Source organism: Sander lucioperca, chromosome 9, assembly GCF_008315115.2.
Source record: "Sander lucioperca isolate FBNREF2018 chromosome 9, SLUC_FBN_1.2, whole genome shotgun sequence".
In the NCBI taxonomy this organism is placed as follows: Eukaryota; Metazoa; Chordata; class Actinopteri; order Perciformes; family Percidae; genus Sander; species Sander lucioperca.
The window spans coordinates 22,637,994-22,654,335 of record NC_050181.1 but is presented as its reverse complement, the minus strand read 5'-3'; the positions used below and the strand labels follow the sequence as shown (position 1 = coordinate 22,654,335).

Below are 16,342 nucleotides of genomic sequence, written 5' to 3'. Positions count from 1 at the left end.
AAAACTTAGAAAAAAGCCTGCATGTAAAGCGGAATATTAGATGAATATTCACTTTCATTAGCCATGTAAATAGCGTAGTAAAAAGGGCAAAAAACTGAATATTATGTGCATGTAAATATAGTCATTGTTATTCTGAGGATACGTTTGGCTACTCAGAATGCCATCTTTTGGCATGTCAGTGGTACTATACATGTTGGACAGTAATTATGATGCAGTTTGCTTGTACGTCTACAGGTTTTCAAAAACACAGTAACTATCTGTATATGAATGTACAGATATATAACAGATGTAAGATCCAAATTGATGGGACATGCTGAGCCTTAGTTCTGTCAAAACAGGTATGCCAAGTGTAAAACAAAAAACAGCTCAGCTTTTTATAGCCTATACCTTTTTACATGTTGGTGAATCTGCCACATGAAAAGTGATGCTGCATGAGCTACCATCAGTCCCTGTCTGCACTGGAACCATGGATGTTCAGACACCGAGCACCGGATTACTTTGATACTAAAGAAGAAGTCTAACATCAGTGATTATGATGAAGATTTGACGTGACAGGGAACAGGGCTGCAACTGATTATTTTCACTATAGATCGATCTCCCATTTATTTTCTCTGATAGAAGAAAACTTCTTTAATTATTTATCAATCATCGAAAGTGTTTTCTATTGACCAACTAATTGATCAGTCGTTTGAGCGCCTATGTGTATTGAGTTTCCGAGCAGATTGTTGGACCTCTGCCCTAGATGGACCTGTACACAATACAGTAATGATATCACTGGAACGTTTGTTTGCTCATATCTTGACTTTTAGAGTTTGAGTTTTTGGTCTGAGGAAAAGAGATGCACATTTTGACACAAAATGTGTCAATCAGGTTCACAGGGTTCATCAAATCAGCACAAACTAACTGGCACACAGTAAGCCTGTGGCGGGCCGTATCCCAGCTAGGGCTGGGTAACAAATTCAATACTTTTTAGGCACCGACCGAATTGCCTCTAAAGTATCATGTATCGAAAAATGCCTCGTCATTCAATACCCAATGTCAATACCTAAGAGGAAATCTCATCAGCGTCAGTGAGCCAATAAGCACACAGCATGCTTCTACCAAGATCTAATAATGTCTGTGATTGGCTGTCTAATGTTACACTTCGTAGAGACATGCAGGAAAAACTCTACGTTAAGCACAGAGACAGGACTCATGTAGTAGAAGCTGAAATATAAATAAAAAGATTTGTGCTGTAACGTGTAATGTTGTAATTTATTTTTCTTTTATAATATTGGTATCGAAAACAGTATTGTTTAGGAACCGGTATCGAAGTCACGGTATCGGTACCGGTATTGAATATTTTTGAACATTACCCAGCCCTAATCCCAGCATGAAGGGCACTTGTTGGTTTAAACTATAATGAAGCTGCCAGTACTGGAATTAAGTACATTTTCCTGATGATACTTACATACTTTTACATCAGTAATATTTTCAATGCAGGACTTTTACTTGTAGAGTATTTTTAAAGTGTGGTATAAGTACTTTTACTTAAGTAAAAGATCTCAATACTTCTTCCACCACTGGGATTGGTGACAAGCGTACTAGCTAACAAGGTACAAGACAGGAATAAAGTTGTTTAAAGCTGTAGTGTGTAGTTTCTGTTGCCCTAATGAGGAATTCTAAGTAATGACAACAGAACTGTGGCACGTCCACCTGATACAGCCTTATGTGAGCGTGCACACGCCGCAAACCCCCCTCCACGCAGTTGCTAGTAGCCAAGGAGGACACGGAGGATTAAAAAAACATGTTGGACTCTTCAGAAGAGGTAATTATCTTCACTTGAGTTTCTGCGCGGGAAAGTCGCCGGACGCCACAATCTTCTGAACATAGCCATACTGAGAAACACAGAGAGAGTTGTGTGGAGCTGATAGTCTTAATTAGCTTTGTAGCAACTCATTTGGCAATGGCTTGAATGTAACGGACATTCATTAACATCAAAAAGTTACGCACTAAAGCTTTAAAGGCATATTTATCCGCTTATTTTGTAGCTAAGCTAGCAGAGTCTCCCCGCTTCCAGTCTTTGAGCCGAATTAGGCTAAACAACAGTGCTAATTTGTTCAGTGGACACATAGAGATGAAAAGGATATGAATGTTCTTATCAGACTTAGGGTAAATCAACAAGCAGTGTTTCTTTGACAAAGAAAGCTGCTGTCGATCACATGTTGAGCCAAACTTACATGTTAATGTGATCAAGCATTCGATGAGGTGGTTATCTCTGTTCACTTTTAATAACAGCAGGCGAATCAAACTATTCGACCTACATAGGATCCTTTGGATGTTGTGAAAGAACATTTCGCCTCTGTGTGTGTGTGTGTGTGTGTGTGTGTGTGTGTGTGTGTGTGCGCATCTTCATGCATGTTTTATCATTCCTCATGCATGTCGAATCATTCTTACATCCTAAATGGTGTGTGTGTGTGTGTGTGTGTGTGTGTGTGTGTGTGTGTGTGTGTGTGTGTGTGTGTGTGTGTGTGTGTGTGTGTGTGTGTGTGTGTGTGTGTGTGTAGGAGCTGGAGAATGCAGTGGCGGTGGAGAACTTGGAGCTCCAGGAGCAGCAGTCGGACCGCAAGGAGCTGGAGGAGACTCTTGTTAAATTAGAGACACACAAAGAAACGCTGTTGCAGCAAATAAAGGCTACGAGACAGCTGTGCTATGAAGAGAGTCAACAGGTAATGATGAACTGCTACTGTTCAGCTACTTATCTCTCACTGTGAACTGCATGGATACTTATTAGATTCATTGAATACAGTATGTATGTATATATAACTAAATAAGCTGTTATATCTGATGTGCAGGTAAAATAATAATGCTACCTTCCCTCTGAAAGCTATTTATTTTAGAGGTTTTTCAGTTTGTGATGCACTTCTATGGTCAGAGCAGATTTTTACAACGAAGAAATCATCCTTAATCATTCAAATCTATGTGTAATGCTGTTGATATTATTTCAAACAGTATACAATTGCATTTCACTGGACAGTTCTGTTCATCTCTATCATGGTTCATGTTACCAGTACAGTGTATGTGACAGAAAACCATATGCTGATAATTATAATTGCTAAATGACTAGTCTGGCTCACTGGATGTACAGTGCTGGGATAAAGTACCTTCTCTTCCGCTATCTATTTTGCAAGGCCACTGTCACTGCATCTGGTGCTTAGCGCCGCCCAGGACGGTTGTGATTGATTTAAAAAGAAAAGAAAATACAAACAATCCAGAGTTTTTTCCCCCCTATCCCAAGCTAGATAAACGGTGGAGCCAGATCTGGCACTGTAAGACTACTAAGGGTAACTACCGTTTTTTTCAACCCTATTTTCCTATGTTTTTGTGTCTAAGTGACTGATGGGAACAACAATCTTTAACATTGGTCCAGTATTAAGCAAGATTGCTGCAAGCTACAATGTAAGTTAAAAGGGCAATTGTGAGGCTTGTATGGAAAGGATTTCTAAGGAGGTCAACCTTTCTGTTAAAGAGTAAGATCCTTTTTTTAAGCACAAAAACATCAAGAAATTGCGTTCGCTAAAGCCACCAGACTCCATGTAAATAAACAGTAATTTCAGCATCGTGAAATACACTTCATTCAAAGTCGACAGAAACAAAATAAAACTATGAAAAGACGTTTTGGGTCGTCTTTCCACTTTTCCAACTATCACAACTCTAGTTTTGGTTGAAATAAGCACATAGTTTACTGATTTACATGTGAAAATACGTTGGCTCTATACACGCTAAAAGTATAGTTATTTTAAATGGAGTCTGGTGGGTTTAGCGCTAGCGACGTCAGAGCTGTTTCTGGTTAAACAGAAAGGTCTTAAATAGGTTTTAAAAAAGGCCTATCTCTGTTGGGATTCTTTCCCTAATGTTGTCAGACACTTAGAATAATAATCTGAGCCTGTCAGTGGCAAAATAAAGCACTTTTAGTGGACCAAATTGACGATGCACATTTGCCCCATAGGGTTACATTGCAGCCCGGTGTGTGGCTGCCGGTTACAGCATTCAAGCTTAATACTGGACCAATTCTAAAGATTTTGTTACTTCCCACATACACACAAAAACATAGGAAAATAGGGTCCAGGTTGAAAAAAACGGTAGTTACCCTATAATGATTAACAATCATTGACTCTCTGTCCTTTCTTGCCAGATCCTGTCTCTGCAGGCGGAGGAGGTGCAAAAAGAGAGCCAGGTGGAGGAGTATGAGAGGGAACTTGCCAGAGTCAGGTGGAGGCTGAAGAGGCTCAGGGATGAGGTGAAGCTGGCCAAGAGGAAGGTGGAGGAGGCCGGAGAGAGGGACACTCCTCTGCAAGACTCCATCAGGCAGTCCTATGAAGAGATCCTGCAGGTACAAGAGGACGCACATGTTGCCCGGCGGCAGGGGTCTTTTATTCGGCTGGGGCCAGTCACAGACTGATGGCGGCATTAATGTAGAGCCCAATAGTTTCTGTGATTACAGAATCATAGACGGAATTGCAAAAGTAATGATTTAAAAAAGCTGTAAGACAGATTCCACATGGCCCCACATTAAGTCAGTGTTAAAATGTAAATGTAAATTTAAAAATAAATATGACCATGTCTAAGTTTCCAAGCGGGCTTAGGCCTGGTGGGGGGCAACTTAGGCCAAGCTTGCAATACACTGGGGGAAACCCTGGTAATTATATATAGTCTAAATGTGCATTTTCATCACTTCATATGTAAAATCTGAGGGAACCTGGGCTGTTTCCTGATTATAATGTGTTTGTGTTTTATGTTTTTGTTACATTTGCTGGATAGAATTAGTAGGAGGAGGAGGAGGAGCTTAAATTCAGAGAACGTAAAACTACCACTTGTCATATGTTAACATAGAGCCTGTAATTCACTAATAATCAGAGTTAAAGCTCAGGCAACACCTTTATCTGATAAAAGTGTCTTATTCTGAAAGAAATTCACGGTTTAAAGCAACACTAGAGAACTTTTTCTGCTTCGGACCCCTACAGGTTGGAAGAGGAATTGTCCATTACATTACATTATGCAAGTTTGCCAGATCGGGTAGCGGATCTGTAGTTCGAATGAACTGGACAATGTAATGTAATGGACAATTCCGCTTCCAACCTGTAGGGAGACCGAAGCGGGAAAAGTTCTCTAGTGTTGCTTTAATCACCTATAGCCTATAGTTTATTGAACAGAATCAAATCAGTATCGGTATAAAATCATCTCGAAGCTGGTTGGCTTGGTTCCAGGCTTTAAACTCTTTATGTAAGCATTTTCTGAAACGTCAATGGAGCAATTGAATGGGGGAAATCACTTCCAGAACCACAGCGAGTTCAAAAAGTCGGCGGCCACTGTTGAGCTCTATTTCCTCTCACACAGGCGCACAACGTATTTGCTTCGTTGCCACTTGTTCTCCGACGTCGGGTTGGTTTGTCCCCAGCTTAGGGAGGACACGACTTCTGCTCAACAGCTCCAGCAGTAGTATATTTTGTATACTACCCAACTGCCTGCTGAGAGCATGTTAACAATGGTGCAGCATTACACTTATCTGGTACTGTCAATCAGATGTGAAGGCACAAGAAAACTACTGCATGTAACCACAGCCATTAAAGTATTAATATAATATAATTAATGAATATAATATATATATATATACTTCCATCTAGAGAAACTCAACTTCTCTACCATTTCCTTATTTAAAAGCATGACCACCCAGGGAAAGTCCTGCAGTGGGGGAAGATCGCAATTATTCACAATAAAAGGAATTTGAAAACTATCATAAGTTTTGCCTTTCATTCTCATACTTAGAATGAAATGTTAGCAAGTGCTTTCTTTGGTAACTAATACCACTGTTTCCTCATGACTCCTTACTCTTCCCTTCCTTGTAGGAGGAGCACACTTTGTATTCTCTGTCAGGAGGCGCAGTCACTCCAGAAAGCCAGCTGGAGGAGTCAGCATCTCCTGCAGACACCACTGAAGATGACCCGCTGCCTATGAGGCCTTGGGGAAGGAGCCAATCACTGCCTGCCTATGCTGACCTTATAATGGTAAATCACAGTAATGATGCGGAGTACTATCTAAAGCCTTTTTGAGCCAACACTGTAAAATATTTGGTTGTGTAATATTGTGGTTCCACGTAGTTACACTATTAGCAGGTACCTGAAGTGACATTACTGGAGTAATCTGAGTTTGGGCTTGCAGACTATTTATTTCTCTGCCACAGACTGGGGATGTGGGTTTTGAAAGACATTGACATTTACCAGACAATAAAGGAAGTGTATGATTCAGTGTTTTGGATCTTGACCCATGCAAGGGAGTAAGGACTTGAATTCAGAAAAAATGGCCTGCTGCTTTGATTTAGACCACATGTGTCAAACTCAAGGCCCGCAGGCCAAATCCGGCCCCTCGCAGATTTTGATCCGGCCCACATATCAATTTAGGTTCACAATCAATTTTGGCCCACCTAGTTTCGGTTGCTTTTTCAACGTTTTTGTCACTTTTTCTGAAATTGTTGTTACTTTTTCTGAAGTTTTTGTCACTTTTTCCGATGTTTTTGGCACTTTCTGCGACTTTTTCTCCACTTTTTTTCAATCTTATTTGCCTTTCTTGCCGCTTTTCTCAATGATGGCTGAGGACTTTTTTTTAGAGCTTTGTGTTGCCCAAACTGTAAATGAGAAGACTATATGAGACTGAGAAAAATCCAGTCAAAACTAAACTATGCATGTCTGGCCCATCATGTGATTCTTATTTTTTCAGTGTGGCCCTTAGTGAAGCTGAGTTTCACACCCCTGATTTAGACCATTCTTTTGTTATATGCCTCGTGCAAGTCCCCACACCTATTTGTAAATGTAATACTAAGGGCGAGTGCAGAGTGTGACCTTTTGCATAATTGCATAATTTCATAGATCTGAGACAGATCTGGGTGCTGGTAAGATGGAGGGAAGTTTAACATAGTTTATTTACACGTACTACCAACATTATTGTGATACAAAGCTGGTTGAATATCGGCAAAGTATCCCTTTAATATAATACCTGTGTGGTGTGACTACCTTTATCCAATTGATCCAGTTGCATTTTATTTACTGTGAATGAACATTATTTAGAAATATTGTTCATGTTACAACTCTCTCACTGTCTTTTCCTCTCTGTCTGTGTGGGTGACCAGAGGGCCAGTGGCTCGTCTTTCTGCAATAACCTAGCCAATACCAGAGAAGAAGCAGACGACAGTGGGACCAGCTCCCCAAAGGTTTCACTCCCACAGAACACCTCTCATCATGCACAACAATAATTATGTGATACATGCAACAGTGTGGACGCTAGGGCTGGGCAAAAATTCAAAATGATATTTTATCGTCTTTCAACGGAATCATATCGTGATGAAATCGTATATGGAGATATAGTCATATACAATCACATTGTTTAAATTGATAATAACATCACATACTAACTCCATTTTCTCAGAAAATCTGTTGTGAAACATTATGAGGGAATATCATTTGAAGAATTGCAGATTTGTTTTAACATCACACTACTTTTGTGCATACATGTAAACATAGTCCGTGTATAGCTGGAAAAAAAAATTCTCTTTAATTTCACTTGAAACTGTTTACCACATTATTGATGATTATCTAAAATCTCATTGTTAAAAAATATTTTGTGAAAGCACCAAATTGTCAACCCTACAATATCGTCGCAATATCGATATCGATGTATTTGGTCAGGAATGTCGTGATATGTGATTATCACCCCAGCCCTAGTTGAGGCAACATTTAACTGCAGGAGCAGAGTGTAGGACAACATAACTTTGGCTGGTTTGCAGACTGAAATCATAAAAGCTAATATGGTTTTGAGAAGTTACACAGTCATTTTAATAGCATGATTTTTTTACTTTATCATCACAATTTATGAATTTATGAACACCCAATGTAGTACAGTAGTCTAATGTAGCACATCAACCAGCAGGGGTCACCCTTCAAATAGCATTTCCTCCTTGGTTTGGGATGCAAACACTGTGTTGTCATGGTTCACAGATGGATAGATCTGACATAGAGGATGACCTAGAGGAGGGAGCGATCAACAATGAAGGGGAAAAAGAGAGAGAGATGGAAGAGTCCACTGTGAACCCAAACCCTCTCAGCCAACTGGACTTCTACCAGGCCGATCCCTTCGCCCACTGTCAGAGTGACCGTACGTATCAGAACTGGAGCCTAAGCCACTGTCAGGCTGATAATACCTTTCACTGAATGACTTGGTAGCATCATTACGTTTGATATTAAGATGGATTTGGTCATCCATATGTCACAAAACAGATTCAACTTGTAAAATGGTTTGTTTTGAGGTCTAGCATTAAGTCTTCCAGCTGTATCAACTACTACCAGACCACACATAAGAGAGATGCATTTGGTCGTCAATCAACAAGAAAAGAATGCAGGTCTTTGATACTGGTCTTTGATATTTGTGACTGACATCGGCGACTGATGGCGACGGCCGAGGGAGACAAAGCAATAAACCAACTTTTATACCTGAGCTTGGTTTTACAAAATTCATTCGCCTCCAATTCCCTCTGTAGGCTAGAGAAACCTACACATCCATCAAGGATCTCACCCAAACTCTGTGCCAGTGGTTTTGTGTGTTGTCTTTGTCTGTATTTACTGAGTCGTAAACTCTATGCTCCTTCCTGACTGTCAAAGACTAAAACATCTGTGCAAGTTGGTGGAAACAATCGTTATGTGTGGTTTGTCCAGTCTTTATATCTTACCACGTGTCTCATTGGTTGTATAAAATGATTTTCCAATTTCTCTGACTTGATTTGTAGACGACCTCTTCAATGAAGACCTGTTCCCTAAAACTGACTCATCCGGTGAGTAATAATACACCAGTTAACTACACTTTATTTTATTTGGAACTTAAAGATGAGTTAAGGTTCTTGTCCTGGACATGTTATTATTGGAGATCAGGTATATGGCAAGTCAAAGTTATTTACAGTATATTTACCATATACTGTAATTATGTTGTTGTTTAAAACTCTGAATGCAAGTTTATCATAATTTATTGGATTTATGTACGGCTGTTTTATTTACTGCCACAAATGTGGTGGCTTGTAACTAAGTTCATTTACTCTAGTACAATTTTAAAGTACTTGTACTATACTTGTGTATTTCCATTTTATGATACTTTATACTTCTAATTCACTGGAATTTAGAGGGGAAATTGTACATTTTGCAATATGCATTGTTATAGAGAGGTAGGCGATGTCGACGGCAAACTACACGGTTTGTGTCATTCAATATCTCCAGGTTAATACAGTGTAAAGACTTACTGCAGTGTCTTACCCTGTTTGCCAGGTGGATTCGCTTCGGACCCTTTCAAAGGCAGTGACCCCTTTGCAGCAGATATTTTGTTCCCAGATGCGAACATAGGCACTGATGATGGGGCAGGAAATGTTGGTGATGAGGCAGACACTAGTCTGTCCTGTGCTGAAAACAAAGCCTCAACAGGAACTCAGTGCTTTGAATCTGAGTTCCCAGATGAAGACAGCGACATAGAAATAAGCTACAGCCGAGAGGACCTGGACGCCATCGCTGTAGTTGACGATTCTTGCGGATTTAAACCCATTCAGAGCTCGTCAGAAGAGCTAGGGCCGGAGCCCATCCAGGGTTGGAGGTCCCACGGTCAGTATTCTATAGAATCGGACCCTAATGGGTATGAGCTGGACCTTGGCACCGTCTCCCCTCCCTCTGACATAGAAGAACAGAGTCTGGGATCTCTAGCTGGAGGGGCTACCACCGAGGCAACAGCAGGACTGGAACAAGGTAATTTATATCCATACACACGCCCTGCAGCCTGGCTACCACAAAACGGGCTGCAATGTAATCCTGTGGGGCAATTACGCACCATTTCAGTCGCCACTCTTCAGTAATGAAGCATGTTGTAGTTATCAAATACTCCATTTACAGCGAAGTCTGAATATCTGTGGTAAATCTCTGCCCTTCTGGATGTGTATTTGGATTTCACCGCATGCATGGCCATTTCTCTTTTGGGAACGGTGTATCCTGGCTAAAGAGCGTGCTTTGTCTGAAATTTCATTTTTTTTTCCTCAGAGAATAGTGTTCTTAAATAAAGTTGACATGCCTATAGGCTACTACCCATTTTAAGTGGTAGGTAGCTTGTTGTGGAGTGGTAATACAGAAGCTGGTAAAACAACTTGCATCTGACTTTTTTGTGGATCGTCTTTGACTTGTTCAAAACCACACTTTTGAAGTTTTGTTCCCCCAGACTTTGTGAGGTATTAGGTAGCTTAAAGACCAGCCAATAAATGCTGCTCTGATTGTCCCGCCGATTTCGATTCGAAACCCTTTCTCAAATTTGCAACAAACATGTCTATTCAGGCAAGTCTTGCCCCTGATACTTCTGGCCTTGACCCCTCATTGTTCTCTTCTCCTAGGTCTGGGTTCTGGTTCAGCTCCGGCTGTTCCTGAGCTTGACAAAGAAGTCCTGATGAAACCAAATTGGGCAGGCGACATAGAGCAAACTGTTTCCTGTTATGTTACCTCCAGTCAGGGGGCCGAGTCGGTTGGCAACATCGAAGAAGAACCCCAAAACCCTGTAACTCCCCAAAACTCACTAGACTCCCAAAACCTCTTCATCCAGCCCGACACAGATCACAACAGAGAGCTTAGTTTTGAGTTGAGCTATGAACAAACCAGTCAGTCTTCCTTTGACCCATATGGCTTTAAACTCAGTCCAGAACATTCAAGTCACACCCTCTTAGACCCTGATGAAGTTGAACTGAGCCCAGAACCTTCTGAAAACGATCTCAACTTTGACCCTGAGCCTTCCTCTTCTCAATCAGACCAACTAAACATTGATTGCTATGGGTTTGACATCACTTCCTCCCAAATGGTACGGGACTCTGACCCTTATGGCTTTAAGCTCAGTCCTGAGGAAGAGAACCAAGAGGTACTTGACCTCTGTGGCCATGACAACCAGGAGGCAATGGACCTTTGCACCTATGACAATAACGAGCAAATAGAACCCTGTTACTATAGCAACCAGGAAGTACTAGAACCGCATACCTATGAAAACCAAGAAGTGCTTGAACATTGTAGCCACAATAACGAGGGACTGCTGGATTTATGTAACAATGGAAACCAAGAATTGCTGGAACCTTCTAGTCTTGACAACGCAGGGTTGGTTAGCAATGAAAACCAGGAATTCCTGGATCTCTGTAGTCATGACAACCAGGAGGTGGTGGAACCCCATTGCAATATAACCAGCGAAGAACTACTTGAGCCTTGTAACTATGATAACCAAGAAGTGCTGGAACCTTGTCGCCATGGCAATAGAGAACTGCTGGATTTCTCCAGTCCTGAAAATCTGGAAGTCCTGGATTCAGATAGCCATGGCGACCAAGACTTAGTGGATTTTGGTAGCAAAGAAAATCTGGAAGTCCTGGATTCAGATAGCCATGGCGACCAAGACTTACTGGATTTTGGTAGCAAAGAAAATGAAGAAGTGCTAGTTTCAGGTAGCCACGGCAACCAGGAACTCCTTGATCTCGGAAGCAATGAAAATCAGGAATTGCTAGACTTAGGTAGCCATGACAACCAGGAGGTGCTGGATTTGTTGAGTAAGGACGTTTTCCCTGAAGCGAACAATAACCAATGCATAGTGGAACCAGAGCTTGATGTCAGTTCCACCACCAACAGCTCAGACAGTGATGTGGCATCAGAAGACCTGCTGGGACTCGAACTCAGTTACTCCAGTATCTGCACTACCAACCAAACTAACACCAATACTGCCGACACCCCCAACATGGCCGTCAGCAACATGTCTGCCAACCAGGACATTGCACCAGCCAATGCTCCCACCAGCCGCAACTTGTTAGAAGGGGATCTGGGCTCCGTGTTTGGAGCCGGAGGATACATCGGTTGTCCTGATGTAGCTGACGACCTCGAGCCTCTGGAGCGAAGGCCGGCAAACCCAGTAGCAGAGCCTGTACGACCAGTCAGACCAGTTAGGCCTCCTCGGCCCTCGCTCATGGTGAGTTGGAAACCACACAGATGCAACTCACATATGGTAATCTTCTGAGTTTATCGGTCCACTCAGTTCTTACTGTACGTACACACCGCCGCCGACTTTAGCTGCAAAGAAGCTCTGGCCGCCCTGTCAAGGACGCTTGTCAAAAAGTACGGGGAAGCTGTTTGACGCTTTGGCCGTTCGATCATGGAAAAAGCACAAGCAGCCACTGCAAGGCCAATACATTACATATATAATGACAGAATTTGTATTGGTTGTTGGTCGCAGCGGTGTCTGTTAGCAGTTAACTCGCTCGTTAGCCGCTGAACCGCAGCAGCATGCAGGCAGAGCGAGGAGCCGCCAGCTGTTGATCCGTGCAGGACTTCACTGTGAGCGGACTGTTTAGAGACGATGTGACTAGCAGGTAACGTTAACTGGTCCCTATACGACTTCCGGTAGCTTTAGAAGCTCAAGTCGGCGACGGTGTGTACGTACAGTTAGTGTCCAAGACCCAACCCTGGATCGATTCGGGCCACATCCAGATTATATTTGTTCTAATGGGTTCGATAGGGTCCCGTTGTATTTGGTTCTGCATTTTGGATCATTGGCAGTTCTGGGGTGGCAAGGGTGGCCAGTGCCTGCGTCATATTAAGCCTTGACCCCCCTCTGGCCCCCTCTCCTAAATTGAAAACAAGTGGTACAGATGGACTATAGTGAGTTGATTTATCATGCTTAATGAATGCATTTCTTTGCATGGGTTAGGGTTACTGTTAGAACTGGCTGATTTCATTGTTTTGTAGAAGTTGGTGATCTTTAGTTTCAGAGCAACACAGGCATTATAAAGCCTACAACCACATTCATTTGTTTACTGCCGTTAGCCATGTAGCTACTTTAGTTAGCAGTTGACACTAATAGAATATAGCAGCAATTCCTACAGTGAAAAATCACAAATAAAGGTTTTTAAACCAAATACTACTAACAGAAAATGTTTCAGGAGCAATGTGACCCAGAATTGGGGAGAATTTAACGACACTGGCAGCCAAGGTGACATTGTTTACTGCTGTTAGCATGTAGTTACATGGGACAATGTTAACACTGCAGTGGCTTATAAAAAACACTCCAGTCCTGCCTACTTGGAGCAGATGACCAGTCATAGAAGGCCGGCTTAGAGTTGCGTAACACTTAGCCGAGAGTAGAAAAAACTGTTGAAACCACAGTGTTCAGAATAGTTGGAAATCTGAACGTTTTAGCTCACGGGGATTTGTCTAAAACACGCTTACCTCATTATTTAAGGTTTTGGCCAAGTTTAACATGAAAATCCAACATTATAACATTGTAGATGTGACCTTTTACAACTTTATCGGTCAAATAGCATGGCATAGATTTAGTTTTTTGTTTGTTTTAGATTTCTTTATTTAAAAGGGACTTCACACATTAATCAACATGAGCACAAAGACCAACATGTAAATGTGTCAGATTTAGCCATCCAGGCTAATTTTTAGCAGGTTGATGGCTTAAAACATTAGATAAGCTACAACAATACAACACATAAACATAAAACAAGAACACATACGCATAGACAAGTAAAATGACACAACCACTATTCCAGATCATGACAGCTGGCAGGTTGATGGCATGAGAAAAACATAACGCACGTAGCATATACAGTAGTAGTGGGGTGGCAGTAGCTCAGTCCGTAGGGACTTGGGTTGGGAACCGGAGGGTCGCTGGTTCAAGTCCCAGTATGGACCAAAGTACAGAGTGTGGACTGGTAGCTGGAGAGATGCCAGTTCACCTCCTGGGCACTGCCAGGTGCTCTTGAGCAAGGCACCGTACCCCCCCAACTGCTATGGGCGCTGGTCCAGCATCTCTCCATTTGTGCATGAATAGGTCCTGAGCATGTGTGTGTATTTCAGGCCTGTGTGTAGTGATTTCTAACAGAGTGTAAATTGTAATTTCCCCACTGGGGATCAATGAACAGTATAAATAAATAAAATAGTATAAATAATAAATACAGTAGACAGTGTAAAAGTGCATAGACACACATTAAGACACAGAAGCACAGACAGAGACACTACTATAGCGACAAAGACAAACACATTATTACGGATTATGGCAGCATATTTGATTAGTCAGTAACCAATGTTTAATAGACTTGGAGAAGGTTCTGATAGATCCTTCCGCATAAAATTCCTAGTTGTCATTTCTAATAGATTTTAATCGTATTCATCATCATCCTATCCCTTGTCTTTTATGTGCATTTTAGGCCAAGGAGAAGGCTCAGTCCCAGACTCAGGGCGTCGACCTGAAGTGATCTCTCACCAACCAACACTCATGTGGGGGTTACCATGTCAGCAGGGTTCCCATGACCACAACGACAACACAAGAGATGAAGTGAATGAGGAGAGAAGTAAGCGGACGGGTGACAAAATGGATACGGAGGGGCATGGTATGAAGGAGGGATGATTAAATAGACAGGAGGGAGAGGTCATTCTACTGTTATATATATATTGCAATAATTATTGTTTCAGATGTGTTTTTTTACGTTTCAAAGGGACAAATTAAAGTCAGAATGGAAAGATAAGAAGTAGATTGACTGTTACCATTAAGGAAATCTGATTGGCTCGTGGCTTCAGTCCACTGTGAGGGATTTATTTAAGTCAGGGTTGGAAACAATATATGAAAATGAACATTCTTTGAGGCTTATTCCTTGTGTTTTTACCCAAAATGACGCTTGTCGATCAATCATAAGGTTGATATTATCTGTTATTTATTCACTATATCAGCTGCCAACTCTCTCCTGTGTCCTCCGAGTCTCTTAGTTAAGCTTCCCATCGTTTCCGACTTTACTGTTTTGACAGAGCCTAATTAGTCCAAAGTAAAGATAATCTCTCCTTTTTTTGATTTGAGCTTAATGTTGGAGCATGTGTAAATGGACTGTGTGTGACTTTGTCACATAGATGAGCATGTATATAAGTGATATACTCAGATATTGTGGTTTCCAGATTATATAGTCAATTAGTAGTTTTAGGTCTAAGTTGGACGAGAGCTGTATAAAGAGTTTGTTCGGGTTGTACAGTGAGTGCATATCTATACCGTCAGCATAATAAAATGCAGTGTTTTCAGTCATCAGTTACTACTAGGTGCTCCTTAAAGAGTACCTTAACAGCTGATTTAGAAGCAGTGTTTCACTGCCATCTCTGGCTCAGAGTTTCAAGCCCCCTTTCACCTGTTTCACCTCTCAGCATGTGGTCAGAAGTGGGCTTTGTTGCACCTGTAACCACACCTGGCATCCCACAGTACGCCTGCACATCACTGCCGAAAGGTGAGATGTTAAACCACTGGAGCTCAGCAAAGACAACATCTACAGAGGGTGTTAAATTACTTTTTAAAGCATTTTAGCCACTGCACTTCATATTTGAACATTATAATCAGTAGCACTATACAAATGGACCATCCCTGAAAACTTTCAGCGTTAAATGGCCTCTACACTGCATTTCACTACATCAGTGTCCCAGTTCCATATGATATACTAATACTACAAAGTAAAAACTATGCACTAAGGTTGACTGTGCATTTTCACAGTTAGTATACAAGACAGAGATTTTCCTAACTGTTTGGTACTAACAAAAAAAAAGGATAGGTGTGAAATTATGTGCAGAGTGATGTGAAACTGCAACTTTGAAAGACTTCTATACTGCCGATTTCAAATAAGGACAAAAAAACAGCAAGCAAAAAATGCAAAAATGATTGGAAAATGGATGGAAATGGAAATCTGTTTTCTGAGCTGCCACTGGTGTCTTCATACCTCTGTCTGCATTTTTCTTCACTAATTTACGGATGTGAAAAAACTATTTTATGCTGCAATGTGGATCAAAATAGTCCCGTCAAAAGAACTCTCAAAACATAAGAAACCACAACCAAGTGTCTCTGTTTTTATCATGTGATGTTTTTTTCCATTTTGTTTAGCATGACTACCCCAAAACCCTTGTAGATTTAGTGGTAACTAGAGCTGGTTTATCTTTTTCTCTAAATATAATATAGGTATCGGCAAATACAGCAGCCGATTAGTGTCAAAAAAGACAGAAATGCCACGGATATTGTTTTAGATAGTCAAGAATAGTGTGTCCACCACGTAGAGCACTGACAACTTTATTTTTACATTGTAAAATGTCCCACTCACTACATATGTGATCCCTATCAAATATGTTCATTTAAATTGTGCATTTTATTAAAGAAAAAAAAAAAATGTATGGTCTAAACATCAGTTTTTAAACTCTGAATTTCAGAACCAGCCTAAAAGATCCAGTATCAATTGCACTATAGT

General features: G+C 41.2%; 1 protein-coding gene across 5 annotated transcripts in view; it reads left to right on the top strand.

Moving 5' to 3' along the window:
* LOC116043935 (dentin sialophosphoprotein-like) overlaps nt 1-16,241 on the top strand; it is a 35,426-nt gene extending 19,185 nt beyond the window's left edge. For all 5 annotated transcript variants that reach the window (XM_031290971.2, XM_031290970.2, XM_031290972.2 and 2 more), the window contains 9 exons: nt 2,547-2,708; nt 4,175-4,372; nt 5,886-6,044; nt 7,163-7,243; nt 8,028-8,184; nt 8,813-8,857; nt 9,342-9,809; nt 10,442-12,039; nt 14,282-16,241. In XM_031290971.2, coding sequence (XP_031146831.1) covers nt 2,547-2,708; nt 4,175-4,372; nt 5,886-6,044; nt 7,163-7,243; nt 8,028-8,184; nt 8,813-8,857; nt 9,342-9,809; nt 10,442-12,039; nt 14,282-14,329 — 2,916 coding nt within the window. In that variant the 3' untranslated portion in view covers nt 14,330-16,241. The remainder of the gene's footprint in view (nt 1-2,546; nt 2,709-4,174; nt 4,373-5,885; nt 6,045-7,162; nt 7,244-8,027; nt 8,185-8,812; nt 8,858-9,341; nt 9,810-10,441; nt 12,040-14,281) is intronic.
* The last annotated feature ends 101 nt before the right edge of the window (nt 16,242-16,342 follow it).